This window comes from Gopherus evgoodei, chromosome 2 (assembly GCF_007399415.2).
Source record: "Gopherus evgoodei ecotype Sinaloan lineage chromosome 2, rGopEvg1_v1.p, whole genome shotgun sequence".
Lineage (NCBI taxonomy): Eukaryota > Metazoa > Chordata > Testudines > Testudinidae > Gopherus > Gopherus evgoodei.
The window spans coordinates 150,136,504-150,158,303 of NC_044323.1; the positions used below are offsets into that span (position 1 = coordinate 150,136,504).

Sequence of the window (21,800 nt, forward strand, 5' to 3'; positions counted from 1 at the left end):
CTAAAATCTTGCACCGGTTCCATGCAGCCATCTGGGCAGGGGGCGAGCTCAGAAATAGTTTGCTTTGACAGCATTTGCCCCCCGGGGCACCAAAATAACTAGACGGAGAGGCTAGCGGTGGTGGTGGGGAAGACAAGAGAGGAAACACATTTCTTCTGCACAAAGGTTACCCTGTCATTTGTAAGGTCTTGGAGATCCGCAGTGGGGTTTTCCTGTAATGATCTTAAATTATAAATGGCTACTAACTTATTTTCTTAAGTAGCTTACTGAATTTGGAAGCTTTCCAAAGAGTGTGTGTGTGTGGTTTTCTTTTTTTGGCCGAGGCATTTAAAAAAAAAAAGACTCACTTTCCCTTAAGGTGGACTTTTTTTTTTCCTTCTAAAAATATTGTCTGCTTCACTTCTGGGGAACTCAAAAATGATCATTGGGGGGAAAGAAGCTGGGGATTAAAAAAAAAAAAAAAGATCTTTATTATTTGCCTGTGTAAATAAAAGGAGAGTTAGCCCAGAGGTGCATTTTCAAGGGAGAATGGTGGTGATAATCGAGGTGGGGGGGGCATATTTGTCATGAAAACTGGGGTGACTTTGTCCGGTGGGAGGTTGATTTCTTCAGTGTCACTCAGGCAAAAGAGAGAAAGGGATTCTGAATAATTGATCCCCACTAAGGAAGCAGAATGGTCTCACAATGCACATCCTGCAAGATCTTTGCACAGATTGGCAGATTCAAAGCCTTGTCAGGGCCAAGGGGGCAGGGGCGGCGATGCTGCTGATGGCTGGGATGTGGGGTGTGTGTGTGTGTGTGTGTGGGGAGAGAAGCAGGGGAAAAGGCACGAACTGTAGAGGTTCCTCCTCAGAGTTCCCCCACCCCTAGCTGCGCTGCAAAGGAACAAAGGGAGCTGGGCGGAAAAGCCGTGATGTGCAGGATTTGTTAGATAAGGAGTAGATTTGATTGGCTTTGTGTGTGAAAAAACTGCCTCTGATCTGTAAAATATATTAGATTTATAATTAACCCTTTGGAGAGCCCACAAGCACAGTGGAATCGGGTCTCCGGGATGCAGTCTTCCATACCTTATCGCCCTGGACTGCAGCTCCCAGTTGAGCTGTAGCGTGGTCGGATGATGCGCTTTGCCTCTATCCCTCCTACCTCCTTCAGCATTTAATTGAGCAGAGTCTGGGGTTTGTAGAGGAACTTTTTCATCAATTCAGAAGTTTTAAGGCCTGAAGGGGTCACTGTGCTCATCGCCTGGCGATCCTTGCATCGTGCCCCCCTCTTGCTTAACTAGAGCGGATCACCCAAAGACACCCCCCACCCCCTTGACTGACAGCCTTCATGTGAACTATAGTGTGATTTGTTGTTTTTTTTTTATCCTGGTCCGTAATGGAATCCCCTGGCGGATGGTAAACACAGTGGGAGCAAAGACGACCAATATGCAGCGTGCATAGTTACCCTTTAATATCCCTGTGCCCTCCCATAGCTATCCCAGGCATGGTCATGTTCCCACTGAAGTCAGCAAGAGTCTTGCATTTGAGTTCCGTGAGCTTGAAGTCCACAGCTTGTTGTGTGTTGCTTTCTGCAATACACACCTGAGCAAATGTCTGATGTGCATCTACGGTGCGGGCGTGGCCCTTGTACTGGCTAAGCCAGTTTACAGCCTCAGGTTGAACTATGCGGCTTGGTTCTGTGGACTGGAGGTTCGATTCGCCAAGGTTTTGTGGGTGAGGTCAGCATCTGGGAGCGACAGCAACTAGTAGTGAGAGCCAAAGCTCACATTTGCCTGGCTGCTGATGAACTCTCGCATGACATCCAGCTACCGCTGCTGTCCCAGCCATGGGCTTTCCCTGCGCAGAGCTCTGCTGATGCTGCTCAGCCCTGATCAACACCAGCATCCCCTTCCTGTCCTGGTTGCGTGGGACTTAGTGTTGCAAAGCCCTGGGAGGTCACTGGATGCCAGGGTTCAACTGCAACTTCTTAATATTCATTAAGACGCCAAGCACTGTTTTCGCAGTGGTCCCCAAATGCACTCAGTCCCCCACCCCGATAATATTTCTGCATATTTTCAACGGGCTTAAACGAAGCATGTCAAAGCTGGCGTGTTGGCCGAGCTACTGAGAACACGGCTATAATTGTGTGGCCCTCGATGGTTTTCAGCACCACGTCATCTCCTTTTTCATGCCTCTTGCATTTCTAATTGCGGTTACACCAGCATTCTCCCCTCCCCACGCACGAGACACATCTCAGGGTAGGGGAAACAGAGCAACTAGGAGAAATTCCCAGAGCCCAGCTCCGTTTCAGACCTTTCCTGCCTACTTAGGTTCTTGGATGCTCTCTTCTCCTCCATAACACTGGCGATGCGATGGACACTCTGCACGCCTGTGAAGTGCTACTATCCCTGTTGGAACAGATGGGGAAACTCAGGTTTCAGGTCTGTCTGTGCTGTAGTGAGAGGTGTGACAAAATGCAGCATGTGTAGACACACCTGAGCTAGCTCACTCTAATAGTGGTGAAGCTCAGGCGGGACCCTGGGTGTTTACTTGAGTGGCAATCCCGTGCTGCCATGGCTTCACCGCTATTGGCTTTTCGAGCTACTGGATCAAACTAAGTATGGCTATGTCCTCGCATGCTGCAGTCACCCCTCTGAGATGGCCGGATTTTCAAACATGGTCAGCAGCTCCCATTGGGACACGTAGAGCCAGATTTTCAAGAGTCACTTGTTTTGACCCAAGGAGTTGATGGCAGGGCTGAGGATTGAACCTAGGTCTTCTCTGCTGTCTGCCAGTCGGAGCGTCTTAACCACAAGACCAGACTTCTTTCCTTGTGAGCCAAGGTCTGGAGTTCTGGGTTTAGGTCTAGGCCCCACAGGGGTAGTGAGCTAGAGGGAATTTGAAGGCGAGAAACGAAAGTGGTGCTTGGGCTGGAGGGGACTGATTTTTGGAACAAGAGTTCAATAGGTGTAGAGCAGGCCAGGGTGAGGGAAGCTGGTAACCCTTTATGGGCATTCAGCAGACATGGACACCAAGGGTAGAGGGTTTTGTCTAGGTGATGGCCATAACTAAGAAGGATGAGATGAGATGAACTATAGGAAGATCGAGTCTGAATATCTGCTCGGCTGAGTGACTGGCTGCCCTGGGAAGTGAGGAGACACTTGTCATTGCGTTACTCTAGCACAGCCCTGGAGAAGCAGCCTAGAGCAAGGGATTGTCCTGCATGGGCAGAATGAAATGGGTTGCGTGTGTGGGTGGAGAGGATTCCCCCCCATTCATCTGAGAGAGAGATCCATTCATGGAAGTAGGGGCTGGGCGGGTGGTATATATGTGTCCCCTCCCAGCTGGTGGTGAGGAATCCACAGAAATTTGAGGCTGCATTAGCTTTTCCTAATTCCCACTCTGCACCATGGCATCTCCCTTTGAGGGGGCAGCTGAGTGGCCCCTGGCAGCATGGCTCCATGGAGGCTGGAGAGGGGCAAAGGAAGTCCCACAAGGCCCCTAGCCCAGGGGATAACGGTTCTGCTGATTCCATGCCCTCATGTTACATCAGAAAAGAGTTTGAGGCTCTTCCTCCTGTCTAGCCACAAAGAAAGGGAGGGTGGTTGAAAACTTGTGCTCTAGTAGATCTGGAGGGTCTGAGATCCCTGCTATTCGTGCTCTCAGAGAGAAGAACTTTGGGTGAGGTTCACAGAGCTCCCCTCCAGCAATTCCACCTCACTCTCCTCCTACCACGATTCGATCCACTGAACTGGCGCTGACGCCATCCTATTAACTCCACCCAGATTGGCATGATGAGCCCATGTCCCACCCCTGTCAAAGTCAGAAAACCAGAATATGGACACTCTGCTGAGGACAACCCTCCCCCCTCTTTCTGTGAGCATCCTGGGTCCAGCAACCTCACTGCTGGGAACACAGACCTTGTTTGGTTTGTTGTTTTTTCTTAAATGTGCTGCTACCTTGCTTCTGGTCTTGGGAGGCGAAACGGCACAGTCTCCTCAGAGACGGGTCCCTCTGGCAGCCTGGGAAATTGCTGTCAGATGTCTCCTTGGCATGTGAGCGGTGGTAGAACAGACTTCTTGTGCTACCAACATTTGTGTCACATTAGAGTACTGTATGGAACGTGGGAGACGGAACCCTTCCCCTAAGGGTTCTCTCAAAACACAGGGCCGCCTTTGAAGAAGCCCTCTTGGTTGGAGCTGTATTTAGAAGATTTCCGAAGGGACTGGCTGTCCCTTTCGGGTGGGAAGTTACTTCTTTTGGCCTCTCCTTGTTATGGGGTTACAGCAGGTCTTGGGTTGTTTATACTGGCCAGCGACTGACTGCTCCAGTCTCACTTTGAAGTGGGGCTCTTTTGTTCTCGGGGAAAGTGAATTGGAAAGGCATCTCAGGCATGAAACTAAGGCTATGTCTACATTACTGGCATAGCTGCAGCTACACCGACCTAGCATTGTAGTGTAGACATTTACTTCAGTGACAGAAGGAGTTTTTCCATTGATGTAGTTAATCCACCTTTCTGAGTGGCTGTAGCTGGGTCGGCGGAAGAACTCTTCAATCAACCTCGCTGAATCTGTTCTGGGGGCAGGGGCATTGGTTAACCTAACTGCATCACACAGGGCATGATATTTTTTACAGTTCTGAGTGGTGTGGCTAGATTGTGCTAATATTTAGGTGTAGACTGGGGCACAGTGGGAATTAGTGAGGAGGGAAATTGCTGCTCAGTCTGGTGAATCAAGCCCTACATTATTAGCCAGAAGATACAAAGGCTGGCTCATAACTAGGCGTCAGGAAGCCGAGGCTTCACTCTGCCACAGACTTCACATGTAAGGCCTGGTCTACACTAGAAAATTATGTTGGCCTAACTACGTCGCCAAGGGATGTGAAAACTTCCCACACCCCTGAGCGATGTAGTTATGCTGACCTAGGTGCTTGTATAACCGGTACTAGGTCAACGGAATAATTCTTCCAAGCTACCATCTCTTGGGGAGATGGATTACCTATGCTGATGGGAGGGATTCTCCCGTTGGCGTAGGCCATAGGCAGTGTCTGTACTGAAACACTCTGCTGCTGTGGTGTTTTTAAGTGTGGACAAGGCTTCTGTCTCTTCCCCGCTCCTGGCTTCAGTATTGCTGATGTGAAATGGGGTTGAGAATCCTGACCTCACAGGGAGTGGCGTGAGGCTCGTGTTCAGGAAGCACGTCAGTGGAGTGGTCACGCGGGCCACAGACGTACCAAGGTGGACGGAAAGATGGCTCCACTGTAGGTGAAATGGGCTTAGGCGTCTCACTTGCTCCAGCACTAATAGGCCCTCACCTTGGCAGAGAGGCTTGAGGTGAATGAGCCAGGAGGTGAGATGGTGGTTCTACCCCCTCGAAGAGGCAGTGCTGGAGGAAATGTGCCCTGCCAAGAAATTTTCAGGGCGCTCGGCCTGGCTCTAAATCCACACGTGGAATGAAACTGATTTTTCACTATTTCCCTGATCAGGGTTAATCTCTGTGTTCAGACCTTCAGGACTTGGCCTTTCCTGCAGGTAGCACTCGGCGTGTGGAGACTGTGTTTCAGTTACAGGGTATGTCTACACTACGGGATTATTCCGATTTTACATAAACCAGTTTTATAAAACAGATTGTATAAAGTCGAGTGCACGCGGCCACACTAAGCACATTAATTCAGCTGTGTGCGTCCATGGTCCGAGGCTAGTGTCGATTTCTGGAGCGTTGCACTGTGGGTAGCTATTCCATAGCTATCCCATAGTTCCCGCAGTCTCCCCCGCCCCTTAGAATTCTAGGTTGAGAGCCCAGTGGTGATGGGGCAAAAATCATTGTCGCGGGTGGTTCTGGGTAAATGTCGTCAGTCATTCCTTCCTCCAGGAAAGCAACGGCACACAATCATTTCGCGCCCTTTTTCCCTGGAGCCGTTCAGTTTTTTTTTTTTACAGTCACCGTATGTATACTGGATGCTGCGGACAGAGGCGATACTCCAGCGCTACACAGCAGCATTCATTTGCTTTTGCATGATAGCAGAGATGGTTACCAGTCGTTCTGTACCGTCTGCTACCAGTGTAATTTGGCAATGAGATGACGGTTATCTGTCCTTCTGTGCTGTCTGCTGTTATCATGGGTGCCCCTGGCTGAGATCGGCCGGGTGCGCAAAAGCAAAACTGGGAATGACTCCCCGAGTCAATCCCTCCTTTATGGTTTCTAAAAATAGAGTCAGTCCTGCCTAGAATATGGGGCAAATGTACTAGAGAAGCAGTGTATCAGAGAGTATAGCTGCTCTGTGTCAGATCCCACAGAAATGATGAGCTACGTGCCATTCACGGGGAGTGCCCCTGCAACAACCCCACTCATTGCTTCCCTCCTCCCCCAACCTTCCTGGGCTACTGTGGCAGTGTCCCCCCCATTCGTGTCATGAAGTAATAAAGAATGCAGGAATAAGAAACACTGAGTTTTTAGTGACATAAAATGAGGGGGAGGCAGCCTCCTGGTGCTATGATAGTCCAGCCAGGACATTAAGCGGTATGGGGGAGAGGAACCCAGCATCCCACTGCTATGATAGTCCGGGCAGTACAGAATCTTTTCTTCTCACATGAAAGGGAGAGGGCTGATTGAAGCTCAGCCCCCAGTTGCTATGATGAAGACGGTTACCAGCCGTTCTGTACCATCTACTAGGAATGACCGAGAGTCATTCCTATTTTCACCCAGGCACCCCCGGCCAGCTTCACCTGAAGCCAGCCAGGAGCACTCACGGGTTGATAAGAAGGACGGTTACCAGTCCTACTGCACCGTCTGCCACCGGGGAGGGGAGAGGAGCGGATACTGGTCTTCACTGCTGCAGCATTGCGTCTACCAGCAGCATTCAGTAGACATAGGGTGACACTGAAAAAAGTCAAGAAACGATTTCTTTCCCTTTTCTTTCACGTGGGGGGGAGAGGGAGTAAATTGGGGAGCTATTCCCTGAACCACGCCAGACAATGTGTTTGACCCTACAGGCATTGGGAGCTCAGCCAAGAATGCAAATACTTTTCGGAGACTGCTGGGGACTGTGGGATAGCTGGAGTCCTCAGTACCCCCTCCCTCCCTCCATGAGCGTCCGTTTGAGTCTCTGGCTTCCCGTTACGCTTGTCACGCAGCACTGTGTAGCCTGTAGATTTTTTTTTCAAACGCTTTGGCATTTCGTCTTCTGTAACGGAGCTCTGATAGAACAGATTTGTTTCCCCATACAGCGATCAGATTCAGTATCTCCTGTACGGTCCATACTGGAGCTCTTTTTGGATTTGGGACTGCATCGCCACCCGTGCTGATCAGACCTCTACGCTGGGCAAACAGGAAATGAAAATCAAAATTTCGTGGGGCTTTTCCTGTTTACCTGGCCACTGCATCCGAGTTGAGATTGCTGTCCAGAGCGGTCACAGTGGTGCACTGTGGGATACCGCCCGGAGGCCAATACTGTCGACTTGCGGCCACACTAACTCTAATCCGATATGGTAATACCGATTTTAGCGCTACTCCTCTCGTTGGGGAGGAGTACATAAACCAATATAAAGAGCCCTTTATATCGATATAAAGGGCCTCGTAGTGTGGACGGGTACAGTGTTAAATCGGTTTAACACTGCTAAAATCGGTTTAAACGCATAGTGTAGACCAGGCCACAGAGTATTGCCACAAGCTAACTTTTGCGGAGATCATCTACATGCTGAGTGGCGCCCCTTGAACCGGCTTAGTTAAATGGCACAAACATTCGTGTGGACACTCTTATTTCAGGTTAATGCAGGTTTATTTCGATTCATTTTAGAAACAGGTTGGAACTAAATCCAAGTATCGTAGAATCATACAATATCAGGGTTGGAAGGAACCTCAGGAGGTCATCTAGTCCAACCCCCTGCTGAAAGCAGGATCAATCCCCAACTAAATCAAGTAAGAGTGTCCCATGCGGAGGTTTTGCATTGGTTCAGCTAGATCAAAGCAAATTTGTGTGTAGACGAGACCTCAGCCTCGGAACTCACTCCTGAGCATTGTTATCTCTGGTTCACGTATTGGATGTTAGAAGTTACAGGAGGAGTTGTCAGCGTTGGCATCAGACTCATCGGTTCTCAGTGCCCGAGCCCTGATGCCAGCGGCGTTCCCTCGTTGTTGCCTGCGGTGGCAATTCTCAGTTGCTCTTTCCCGCGAGGGACGATGCGCCCGGGTAAGGCGAGGACAGGGCGCTCCAGCAAAGCCAACCATATGCTCAGCCCGCTGGAATAACGCTGCTAGCGAAAGAGAAAATGGGCCAGTCCTCGAGGGGATGCTAAGTTGGAGGCGCCTTTGCAGTGCTTCCTTTGTCTGGGTGGGGTGGAGAGCATTCGTGCTCTCTTCCTCCTCTCGGAATGGCTGCGAGAAACACAATCTGGAGATTAAGGGGGAAGAAAACTGACTGCCTCAGAGACCGTTTTAGGTCACAAAAATCCCTTGTCTGCAAACCCTGGTCTGTTTCTGTCTGACTGTCGGAGAAGCTGTGGGGATTACAGCACTGGATGGGCAGGACTTCAGGCCAGGGGGCCTAGGCCTCATCTTGTTTGTTTTGCAGACTGTATTTGGTTGACTCCAGATGTTCCCTCCCCACCGTATGTCCCTGCAGTCAGACACATGCAGAGGTGGAAAAGCACTGTGAGACTCCCTCAGTCCAACTCCCAGAGTCCAGGGCAGGATTGCTGCCTACAGTGTATTCTCCAGAGAGAGCGTGGATAATTTGTGTGTGTATGTGCTCATAGAGACAAATGATGGTGATTTACTATTATGTGTTAATTGCTGACAGACAGCACTGTCCACTGCTGTCCATGCTCTCAGGAGCTTACAACCTAATTACAATCAAATCAAATCCCGATTATCCAGCCAGCCATCCTCTTATCTTTTAGTTATCTCCTCTCTCATCATATCTTATCCCTTAGCTTGTGCTCATCACCATAGTTTCTAGGCTCCTTGAATAAACAGTGAAATAAAGTCAGGTTAGTGGGAGTTGCAGGCCAGTTAGGGTCTGTCTACATTACATTGTAAATTGGGGTCTGTGGGACCAAGCTTGTGGACTCAGTGTTTCCAGGCCCACACTGTATTGTAAACCTGGTCTTACAGTTGCTGGACCTGGGTCTCCCAGCCGTGCTAACACATCTATATTGTGCCATGCAGACCATCTGACTCAGGTCTGCAGCTTGATCTGCGTCCACACTGCAAAATGACAGGGCTTGGAACTGAGTCTCAGCTGGTCTCAGGCTCAGACCCACTCGCTCCCACTTGGGTCCTGAGTGCTTGCTGACCAGAGTCAGACAGATTTGCGTGTAGATGGTAGGAGGGACTGGTCTCAAACCTAAGTCCAGGTTTACAATGCAGTGTAGACAATGAGAGGGGACAAAGGTTGTTACAAGGAGGAGGGAGAAAAACTGTTCTCCTCAACCTCTGAGAATAGGACAAGAAACAATGGGCTTAAATTGCAGCAAGGGAGGTTTAGGTTAGACATTAGGAAAAACTTCCTAACTGTCAGGGTGATTAAGCATTGGAATAAATTGCCTAGGTAGGTTGTGGAATCTCCATCATTGGAGATTTTTAAGAGCAGGTTATACAAACACCTGTCATAGGATCATAGAATATTAAGGTTGGAAGGGACCTCAGGAGGTCACCTAATCCAATCTTCTGCTCAAAGCAGGACCAATCCCCAGACAGAATTTTACCTGAGTTCCCTAAATGGCCTCCTCAAGGATTGAACTCACAACGCTGGGTTTAGCAGACCAGTGCTCAAACCAATGAGCCATCCCTCATGGATGGTCTAGATCAGTGGTGGGCAAACTACGGCCTGGGAGCCACATATGGGCCTCTAAGTGTTTTAATCCAGCCCTCGAGCTCCTGCCAGGAAGTGGGGTCCGGGGCTTGCCCTGCTCTGGTGCTCCAGCTGGGGAGCAGGGCCAGGGACTTGCCCCACTCCACACAGCTCCTGGAAGCAGCAGCATGTCCCCCCTCTGGCTCCTATGCTTAAGGGCAGCCAGAGGGCTCTGCACGCTGCCCCCACCCCAAGCGCTGCCCCCGCAGCTCTCATTGGTAATGAACAGCAGCCAGTGGGAGCTGCAGGGGCAGCACCTGCAGACAGGGCAGCACACAGCCTCCTGGCTGCGCCTCCGCATAGGAGCTGGAGGGGGGACATGCTGCTGTTTCTGAAAGCTGCTTGAAGTAAGCGCTACCTAGAGCCTGCACCCCTGATACCCTTCCCATGTCCCAACCCCCTGCCCCAGCCCTGATCCCTCCTCCTGCCCTCCTAATCTCTCGGCTCCAGCCTGGAGCACCCTCCTGCACCCTCAAACCGTCATTCCCAACCCCACCCCAGAGCCTGCACCCCCAGCCAGAGCGCTCCCATCCTCCAGCCTCCAATTTCATGAGCATTCATGGCCTGACATACAATTTCCATACTCAGATGTGGCCCTCAGGCTAAAAAGTTTGCCCATCCCTGGTCTAGAAAATACTTAGTCCTGCTGTGAGTGTAGGGGACTGGACTAGACGACCTCTCAAGGTCCCTTCCAGTTCGGTGATTCTCTGGTTCCATGACTAAACTGCAGTAAAACACCTGCAGCTGGCCTGTGTCAGCTGACATGGGCTGTGGGGCTATAAAATTGCTGGATAGACCCTGTGGGGTCCCAGAGCTCGGGCTCCAGCTGGAGCGTTTCTACTGCAGTTTTATAGTCCTGCAATCTGAGCCCTCCAAGCCCATCAGCTGACACTGGTTAGTCACAGGGGTTTATTGCAGTGTAGACATAACCTTAGGGTCTTACCTGAGTGACATGCCCTCATATAATGGAGTTCTGGTCCCATGAGGTCCCCTTTTCTTTCCTGGTAATGGAGTTGGGGGTGACTATGTTACATGCTCCAGAGCTACTTAGAACTTAGCTAGACTGTGGGGAGAGAATTTGTCTGTATCTCTGGAGAACGTGGCCCTTTCAGGTTTATTTTTATCATCTGTACAGTAACATCTAGAGGCACAATCAGGATCAGGGCCCAGTTGTGTTGGGCACTGTAAATCATAGCAGGGGACAGTCCCTGCTCCCAACAATTTACACTCTAAACAGACATAGGGTGGGAGGGAAAACAAAGGCACCAAGTGAAATGACTTGCCCAGAGTGACACAGCGGGTCAGTGGCAGAACTCTGATCTCCTGACTCCCACTCCAGTGCCCTATCGAGTAGATTACGATTAGGCTATGTCTACACTATGAACTAGAGGTGTGATTCCCTGGCCGCGTACCTGCCTGAAACCTATGGTTTTTCCAGTGGCATGGCTAAGCTGCTGCTACTCTTGCTAACTAATGCAGCGACACTGCTATTTATACTTGCACTAGCTGGATGTGAACAAGTGCTGGTATGTGTACACGAGCAGGGGAGTCACAGCCCTAGCTTGTAGTGTAAACATCATCTTAGCAGGAGTGCTTTAGAAGCATGCCCAGCAGTTGTTTCCACTGCAGCTAACCTACAGTGCGCCGGGGGCTTCAGCTACCCAAACCCTTCACTGTAAGGCCTGCAAATATTAACTACAAAGTGTGAGACTCAAGGGACTGGTTGACGTCAGTGGGGGTCCATCGGACAAAAGAACTAGTTACTCTCTGCTTTCCAGATTCTGTTGTGTGGCTGTGGAGTGTCATTCCACGTGGGAGCAGGAGTGATTTCTGTTTCACCTAGTAGACAATGCCCTGGAAAAGAGAGCGCTTGCATCAAAGACTCCACTAGATTCCAGGCCGTTAATCTCCCTGTACCAGATTCAACCCCCTTGCGGACACTGATTTCTCTAGGCTTGTGCCTGTTTATGCTAGCAGTGGATTGGACCCTCTACCTTGGTTTCCCCAGCTGTAAAGTGGGTATAATGATATAGTAGTGGGAGGATTCCATCACTTTAAGGATGGGCTTAGATATTTTACTGACCAGGTCTGGATGGCCAAGTCAGGGCTTATATTGGTGTTTATAAGAAGCAGCACTTAAATTATCAGCTGTTTGGGGTGGAGGCCGTCTCTTTATTCTGTGTTTGTACAGTGCTGCTAAGATGATAGAAATAATAATAGATGAGATTCTTTGCATTCTTCATCATTTTTAGCTTGCAGTCCATGGTGGGTTGGCTCTTGAGAATAAGGGTTTGCCGGACGAGAGGCTATATAAATGATTGTTTAAAGGGAAATGACCAGCTTCATTTTTTTAACATTTCCATTTATTCCTCTTTCAAATTTGAATGTCCCAAAATCTTGTTTTAAAATTTCCATGCCAAAGGATTTTTAACAAGGGTGGTTTTCCTCTTCCTCAGTGGATGTTTATAGGGGTCTTTGAAGTTAGTTGGTTTGTACTTTGCTAACTGACTGCACGTGGAAAAATAGTGAAATCGACGACACAGAGTGCTGTCGTGCAGTCAGCAAATTGCAAAAACAAAACAGAAAAGAATTTAAGCTTTTAATTAGAGAGAGCTTAGGTATTGCTTGTACCAAGAAGAGGTACGCCGCTTCCAGGCAGTTCATTTCAGTTCATTTCATTGAAGCACTGTTGGTATTGGAAAGCTGTACGTGCATTGCTGAAGCGTAAGAGAGAGACAAACCCTCAGCTCTCTGTTCCTTCAAAGTTGAAATCTGAGCCCCTTTCAAGTTGAAGTCAGAACCTCAGCTAGCATAGATCAGCAGAGATCCACCAATGTTAGTGGAGATTTGCTGATTTATGTCAGGTTTGTGTGTGTTTAACCTTGTAAGGTCTTGTTATATATGTCAGAATATCCCGAAACCTTTATGGCCTCAACTTGTGGCACCTACTCGGACAGAACTCCCACTGAACTCAGCAAGCGTTTTGTGTGCAGGATTGAGCTTGAACGACTTCTCAGGCAGGAAAGTCTCTTGACTAGCTGGGAGTGGCCCATATTTCATTATGCAGCTTTTTTCTGTAGTCAGCAACATGCTTATCTGCAGTTTAGAAACCAGCCTGAACTCAAGTGGCGTGTCTGCCTTCCGCAATCAACCTTCAAACAGTTTTCACTTAGAAATACTCAGGCTTCAGAAAAATGCACATGCTGTAGGATGTTTACCCTGTGCCTGTAGCTAGTGGACTGGGGAGGGTAGAGTGACACTAGCATTCTCTCCCTGACCCCCTGCCTTAAAGGTGTTTGTTTTGTAGAGGTCCGCTGCCTGAATGCTGATCAGTCTCTTAAGGATTAAGTGTACAGACATGCCCCGTACTTTGAAACCTCTGCAAGAATTTTCCTGTCCAGCGCTGGCATCCAGCATGCTATGCCCCCACCGTCATCTCTAACTGGCACAGGGCTGGATTAGGGAAGGCTCGGGAATCCTGGCATCTGGGGCAGTGAGTCAGAGGGGCAGTCAGCAGCACAGCACCCAAAATCGCCTGTTTAGGAGGAGGATCAAGGTGAGGCTCCATCACCAGAAGTGCTGGCAGAGATAGATCTGCTCTAGGAGTAGGAAAAATCTGTCCAGGTAAAAGGGAGGGTGGTTTGAATCACTGGGGGAATAGGCCTTGTTTAGCCTTAATTCAGCCCATGGCATTACACTGCCCTCATTTTAACAGTAATTTCTAGGAGTCACTTCTGGTATTTGTATGCCCCCATAACATAAGCACTTGCTAAACAAAGGGCCCAGCCTAGAACCCTTTGATGCCAAATCCCTGTAGGTCATTGGTAACTCCCAGCAACAGTGACTGCTGTGCTGGGCTAATAGAGCAATAGAGATACCCATTTGGATTTTAACTAGAGCAGTCGGAATTGTTTTGTCAGAAAGATTTTTTCTTTTGGAGGTGGGGGCAGGAATATTCCTTTTTGAATAAGATGGAATTTTCCGCAGGAAAAAAGAAATTATTTTGTCGAAAGGAAAATTTCATTTTGATTCACTTCAAAACAAAACATTTTCAATGTGGTTTTCCCTCCCCCTTTTTACTCCAGTGGAAAAAAGGAAGAAGAAAATGTTCAATTTGAATGTAAATGATTGGGGTCTTTTTATTTCATTTACATGAAAAATAAAATAAAGTTCCTCGGCAAATTTTGAACGGAGTGATATGTTTTTAGTTTCCTTTGAAATGTTTTTTGGAAAATCCATCTGTTAACAGGGATATGTTTGCCTTTTAGCAGGGATCCGTCCAGTTGTTTTTATACAAGCACGTATCACCATTGTATTTGAGCACCTTCCGTACAAAATCAATAGCAGTAGTTATAATGCTGTCTCCAGTGCAGTGGTTTTCAACCTGTGATCCGCAGCCCTCTGGGGATCCGCAGACTATGCCTCCATTTGGCAATTTTTAGGGGTCCACAAGTGAAAAAAGGTTGAAAACTGTTGCACTAGTGGACTTCATGAAATTGGGCACATTTCCCTTTTGGGGTAAAAAGCTTCACGTGAGGTATTTGATTTGCTTGTTTGTTACTGGTTTCTACTTTTTATTTACTAGGGGGCAGTGTTGCAAATGTCGTTCTTGCTGTGTTGGAAAAGGTTTTTCAAAGGAGACAAAGATGCTCTTAGCTCCTCGCAGGATCATGTAGGAAGCTATTGTACTTTGAGCAGATAGGTCCTCTCTGGTTTGTCCCCCAGCTGATTCAGCACTGTTCCCTACACTACATTAATCTGGTGTTCCAACTACTGCACGTGACAGTGGGCATATAAAAATTCTTGTCCCTAAGTGCTGGTAAACAGACCACTTTGGGAGGTGGGGCACTCTGGCCCCCACTGCTCTTTTTCCGAAAAGGATTGTTATATTTTTAGCATTCAGGAAGCTAACCACTCGCATCCCACCTCTCCAGCCGCTCACTTCCTTTCAGTCTTGGTTAAATGTGCCATAGAGTGGTTTGAAAGTAGCATCACGGAGCAAGAGAATGTTGGGTCATGAAAATAGCATTCTCCGGTCTGCAGATTTCCTAAGGGGCCTATTCTCCCCCATCGTTACTGCTGAGATGTAAGGGCTGAGTGTGAAATCAGTGCCTGTCACATGACAGGCAGATGGTAGGGTGAGGGGCACCCTATTTAAAGTTAGGGGTTGTCTGCATGCAAATTTGCACCTGGTGAGGCCTTGTCTGTGCACACACAAGTAGCATCAGTTTAACTTTTATTGGTGTTTAAACTGGTTTACTAAAACTGGTGCAAAACCCTGTATAGATGCTGTTAATTGGGTTTAGCTTAAACCCGTCCCTAATTGATCTAAGTGACATTGGCAGAAGCCAGGTTAAACTGACACAGCTCAGCCCAGAGGCAAAGAATGGAAGAGGTGAAATAGATCCTCTTGAATTAGCATGCATTTTATTCCCCAAATTGGGCTTGTAGGTTACAGTTAATAGGCACGCTAACCAAAGGCTCTGCTTCTTGGAATTGCTGTGGGGATTGCATGATGCTTTTTGCAATAGGAGGGGTTGTTGCAGTGAGCCGTGATTTCCTGGGGGATTGTTTTGAGCCTCTGGAAAAATCCTCTTGTTGTTTTAATAGCAAAAGTTCATTCTCAACTTCCCCTCCTGAAACAGTGCATTTTAGCCTCCTTTGGGTAGAGGTGGCTGTATTCCAGTGATGAGTGGCTGAGCTGTATGTCTATAGACAGTGGATGAGCCGTATGTATATGCACAATCTAGAAAGAACTCTGGGGTGTTTTCACAACAGAAGCTGTGGTCCAGTAGGTAGAGACTGCCCTCATTCATTTCCTAGCTCTGCCACTGACTTCCAATATGGCCTTGGCCAGGTCACTTTGCAAGGGCCACTAATTTTGAGTGCTTCCACTTTTAGGTGCCCAACATGAGATACCTTCAACCTGGTTTTCAGAGGTGCCAACCACCCAGTGCTCCAGTTGAAGTCAATGGGAGCTGCAGGTGCTCAGCACCTCTGAAAATCAGGCTGTAGGTGTTGTAGATTAGGCCCCCTACAAAAAATCAAGCAGCCAGAATGATTGGAAATATAGGCTTTGGGGCTGTGCCTCAGTTTGCCCATCTGTAATGTGGAGGCAATGAAACTTACCTCCTAAGGTATAATGAGGATTAACTGAGGTGGGCATTAAGAGTCAGTGTGGCGTGATAGAGCACGTCTGGGCATTACAATAATGCATGTATTGCTTTCCATCAGTAAATCTCAAACCTCTTTGTGGAACAGTTCAGTATTATCATCCTTGTGTTTAGATGGGGAAACTGAGGCACAAAGTGGCAAAGTAACATTTGCTAGATCATCCAGCAGGCCAGTAGTGGGAATAGAACCCAGGTCTTCTGAATCGCACAGCAATGATCTATCTGCTAGACCATGCTGCCTCCTCTCAGGAGATCATATTTCTATTCCTGACTCTGACTCCATATGGAAAGTCACTTAATCCCTGAGTGACTCAGTTGCCCATCTGTAATCTGGAGGTAAGAATGCTTACAAATGGTTTGAGATCTGCTGAGTGCAGAGTATTATATGCTGCTTGCATTGCCTTTACGGAGATCCACTCCAATCACCTCTCCCCGAGACGGACTGGAGAGCAGACTTAAAATGTCCCCTCCCAGTATACTGCCTCACCCTAGGGCTGTCTGTGTCCCTGCCCCAGGGCCAGCTGTGCAGGCGCTGTGATTGATATCGCTAGGAAGCCTGTGATGCTGGAATGCCACAAGCCAGGCGCTCTGGTCTTGTGAGCTGACACTTGTTTATGCAGCTAGTCACTCTGCTTCCGCTTGCAATAAACTGGCCCACTCCGGAGACCCCACTGGCTTATATCTGGACTTTCACACATGCAATGCACAAGGCACTGACTACAGCAGCAGGAATAGATTTCCCAGCTAGGTCTAGAGTTGGGGTCAAACAGAGAGCAACCTCTTGACCTACGCGCTCAAACTTCTCCCTTTTGGGCCCTGTCCACGCTTTGATCAGAGCTACAGCACCAGCTGCCCTGTGCTGCTGACCTCAGCCTGAAGCTAAGAGGCGAGTTTGCTCTATATGGCCCGTTTGATTCTTCTGTCAAGGCTGCTAACGAAGAAGCCAATTGGTACTGGTTCTGGTGGCGATTTTTGTGACAGCAAGCATTGGGACAGAGACCCTCCAAATTTGTTCCACATATGTCATAAATCTTCATAGTCAGCCCAACCCACCATCACCCTGAATGCAATCTAGTCATTTCCATCCAGTTGGTTTCACTCACCACCCCATGGAGAGTGGAGGTAGAGAGCAGACATTGGAGATTTGCAAGCCACCCTCCAGCCACTGTTTAGCCAAAGGTAGGAAAGCACTCGAAAAGCGTCCAGAGGGAGCTGCACCTGGCCGCTGAGAGATGGACTAGCTGACCCACACTGAGAGCTATTTCCCGTCTCTAACTTTTTTCCGATTCTGTGATAACATTTCCCAGAGCTGAGCGACACAGGCAGAGAGGGGAAAACAGACGGAGCAGAGGAAAAGGAAACAGAGAGGCAGAAAGAGATCCAAGCAGGTATCTTTCAGGGCTAGAATCAGTGAGGAATGGAACAAAAGGAGCAGGGGAAGGTGAGTGAGGCTTGTGCCTTTAAAAGGGTTTGCTCGCTGGGATGGTCTAGTGAGGTATGCACCTTGCTCCTGGGAAGATCCCATTCATACACTCAGTCTTCATTAGATCTTCAACATTTCCCATTGTTGCTACCACTGGTGCATCTGGGAGCACTAATGTAGGCAAGGGACTGGCGTTTTAGCCCGTGTGTCACAGACTTGCTGTGAGCATGTTCAGGACTTGTCCACACAGAGTTGCACCTGTTTAGCCTAAACCAATGTGGTTAAGCCAATGCCAAATGCTGTGTGGATGCTCTGATTTCAATTCAAACCAGTCTAGATTAAGTCGATTGGAAAACACTGTCAGGTAAGGTGAAATGAACCGGAATAAGAGCATCCACACCGGGGTTTGCACTGGTTTTGTTAAACCAGTGCAAGTTTACAGGCAGCCAAGGCCTCAGATGACACTATGGTTAAAAAGCTGACGCCTGCTCTACTCTGGCATGCCCATTATTGGTACCACTCAGGTGGTGCTTTGGCCTCCTCCTGGCCCTCTCGGGGTGGGGTGGGGGCAGATTTCACCCTAAAAGAGGATGATCTGGGGGTGCCAGGGTGGCTATGTGGGTATTTACTCTCTGCTTTTCTCCATCCTCTCAGACAGGTTCAGAGGGCAACCCAGTTGATGGACCCAAAACAGGCCAAATGGAAGAAGGGCCAATTAACTATGTTGAAGAAAGAAGGTTGAACGAAGGAAGCAGGCCCAGCCTGGTGAATGGGGTGAGCCAGGAGGCTGGGGGAAGTGCCCTGCTAATGGAAACGGATGGCTGGCTTGCCAGCCAGCCTGTCGCCCAGCTCTCCAGCGAGAAAGCCAAATGGGATAGCGCTTCGGCCCCGGGCCAGGGGGACGCCACCAACGATGCGAACCTGGAGGATGCTCGGAACCTGGTGGCCTTCTCCGCCGTGGCCGAGGCCATGTCTTCCTACGGAATGCCAGCCGCTGGGTCCCCGTCACTGCTGAGCACGCAGCTGTATGAGAAATTCAACCTGGAGATGAGCCGGGGAGGGGCGGGCAACCCAGGGCTCCCCCATCCCGACGGCATCCCTGAAGGTGAGGACCTGAACGCCCTGAAGGCAGCCCTGACCCTGGCCAAGCATGGCATGAAGCCCCCCAACTGCAACTGTGACGGCCCTGAGTGTCCCGACTACCTGGAGTGGCTGGAGCAGAAGATCAAGTCGGCCCTTGGGGAGAGGCAGACCCACTCATCCCAGCATCTCAGCGACGCCCACCACCAGCCCTTAGACAAAGGTGCTACTCCCAATCAGGTGCCTGCCGTGGTGGAGACGCTTAAGCCATGCCCTTCAGATGGCCTCCCCTTTTCCCAAAGTGCACTGAACATCGCCAAGGAGAAGAACATTAGCCTCCAGACAGCCATCGCCATAGAAGCCCTGACCCAGCTGTCATCCGCTCTCCCACCGCCGGCCAGGGTGACTCCAGCCACTCCTGGCAGCCCCTTGCCATCCGTATCATTCGCCTCCAAGGAGCAGCTGGTCTGTTCGTCCCCCTTCAGCCCAGATGAACCCCCGGTGTTACCCACATCCAGCAATGAGCCGTACCAGAGCCAGAATGCACAACCCTATGGCGGACACAACGTGCTCCAGACATCTCGGGCCCTGACACAGTCCTCTTGGCAGCCGGCGGACCCCCAGTATATTCTTAAACCCAGCGCCCCCCGGGAGCCTGCAGGCCTCTTCCCCAATTTCACCTCCACCCCCCAGAAACTGGAATTTCCTGAGCTGTGGGACGAAGAACCCAAGCCAAAAAACAACTTGTGGATGCTCAACTCCGACGCGCCCACCTCGGTGAGCGACCCGATGGCTGAGCTGGAGCAGCTGCTGGGCAGCGCTAACGATTACATCAAGTCGGTGTTTAAGAGGCCTGAAGCAATGCCCAACAAGGTCAAAGCTGTCAAGCCGAAGCAAGAGCCGCTGGTCCTGCCTCTGAAGAAGGAAGCTGGGGGTGGCCATCCCAAGTTGGCCACCAGCCAGCACATGTCACATCTGCTGCAAGAAACGGACTTCCATAAGAAGACCCAGATGGTGCTGCAGCAGCACCTCCATCATAAGCGCAATCTCTTCCTGGACCAGAACCTGGCCCAGCCGGGCCCACAGGACCAGCTGCCCAACTGGTGGGCTCCCAGCTCTCAAGTCCTGCTTCCGAAGCCATCTGAAAAGCAGATCAAAGAGAAGAAGAAGAAAATTCAGCCCGACAAACCCCCCCAGGTCAAGCCACTCCGGAAGCAAGTCCAGATCAAGAAGTCCAAGCAGAAGGATTCACAACCACTGTTCCTGCCCCTGAGGCAAATTAGCTTGGAAGGATTTCACTCAGCCACCGCCCCTGAGCTCCCGACGGAAGAGATGCAGACTGAGCAGCCTCCCCCCAACACCCCTGTCAAGTCCCCATCTCTTGCACTATTCACACCCATCTCCGCTGCACAGTCTCCGCTGCAACAGCAGCTGGACGACAGAAGCCAGGCTCCCAACACTCAGGAAATGGGCGCTCTCAGCCAAGGGAGTCCAGAGGAAAACCGCCAGCATCACCTTCACCAGAACTTTGTGTGCCACCCTACCCCGCCCAGCACTCCCGTCTCCAGCTACGCGCCCTGCTGCTCTGCTGTTTCCTCCAGCGACGGGCAGGACCAAGCTCCCCCCAAGCCCTTAAACTCATCGGACCCACTGCCGGCCCAGAACTCGCTCATGGTGGACGACAAGCTGGAGGAGCTGATCAGGCAGTTCGAGGCGGAGTTCGGGGAAAATTTCAGCCTGCAGAATTCTGACCTCCAGGCTCCACTCACTGATGGGCTGCCCCCCCAGCCTCTCTCCCACCAGTCGTCTTCTCTGAGCCACTCTCCAGAACTGCCAGGGGGCTCAGACACAACCCTCCAAGTGCCGACTGCTGAAGATGGAGTGCCACCCCTGGCCGAAGCTCCTGAAGTGGGATCCAAAGGCTTTTCGCTGTCGCCCGGGATGGGGCAGCATTTTGAGAACCCCTTTGCAGCTAGGTCCCCCAAGCAGATTAAAATAGAATCTTCTGGTGCTATCACCGTGGTGTCAACCACTTGCTTTTACTCCGAGGAAAACCAAAACGCGGATGCCACTTACCTGGACGGGACCCCGACCAAGAACGATGTGCCGTTTGCGCCAACCCTCAGTGGATTTTTGGAATCTCCTTTGAAATACCTGGATACGCCAACAAAAAGTTTATTGGACACCCCAGCCAAGCGGGCTCAAGCAGAATTCCCCACTTGCGACTGCGTGGGTAAGTGAAGCCGCTTCTCCATGGCTTACAAGGGCCGGATCTTGATCTCCTATGCTATGGGGGGTGTTTGGGCTAAATAAAGACTGCAGAAGGTGTGTGTGTGTGTGTGTGTGTGTGTGTGTGTGTGTGTGTGTGTGTGTGTGTGTGTGTGTGTGTGTGTGTGTTCACCCCTGTACAGAGAGCCCACATGAGGCCCTTTGCACCACTCCTTTGAGGACTTGTGACTGGAGTGGTATGTAGGCTCTTGTGTTGATCCTCTGCGCAAGGGGTGAATTTCACTCTGATGCAAAAAATAAGTGAACAGGTTTGCAACACAGGAGGAAATATACAAGGATTCTAGCATCTTTGTAAGTATCCTGGACAAAATAAAGCTGGGAAGTGATGAACAGGGATTGTTTTCCCAATCAGGATTTGTGGTATATGTTGGAATCCGTTGCAATTATTTTAAGATGAACTGCAAAGACATTTAACTGCGGGAGGGGAGGGAGGGAGGAGAGGTGCATGCATGAGCACACTGTTAAAGATTCCACATCAGTAGCAGAATAGGTATGAGTGAGAGATGTGCCATCTGTCTCGGATGGTTCAGTGGTTCTCAGCCCGCGAGCTGCTTGTGGCCCAATCAGCACATAGCTGCGGCCCATGTGACATCCTCAGGGCCATACAGGTAGTATTGGATGTGGCCTGAAATGGTAAATAGGTTGAAAACCACTGACAGATAAAACAAATGCTGCATCTTGGCAGGGGGTTAGACTAGATGACCCTTGCGGTCCCTTCTGACCTATGATTCTACGTGCATATATTCCTAATGATATACTACTAAAATCAAATTAGATCTTTAAAAGGAAATCTCTACCTATGTTAATTGTGATACCTGAGATTATGAAAACTGAAACAATTTTTCAACTCATCATTTTTTTATTAGTCTATTCTAACATGTATATTGTGGTAATGCCCTGTCAGGCCCTGCTGTGCCTGGTACTGTACAGACTTGTAACAACTGCCAGTCTCTACCTCAGTGCACTTAAATTTCAACTTTAATTTGTCCCCCATTTGTTTTTCCA

At 49.6% G+C, this 21,800-nt stretch overlaps 1 protein-coding gene across 5 annotated transcripts in view; it reads left to right on the forward strand.

Moving 5' to 3' along the window:
• TET3 (tet methylcytosine dioxygenase 3) overlaps window positions 1–21,800 on the forward strand; it is a 167,946-nt gene that overhangs the window by 82,600 nt on the left and 63,546 nt on the right. For all 5 annotated transcript variants that reach the window (XM_030551911.1, XM_030551912.1, XM_030551914.1 and 2 more), the window contains one exon: window positions 18,081–20,739. In XM_030551911.1, coding sequence (XP_030407771.1) covers window positions 18,081–20,739 — 2,659 coding nt within the window. The remainder of the gene's footprint in view (window positions 1–18,080; window positions 20,740–21,800) is intronic.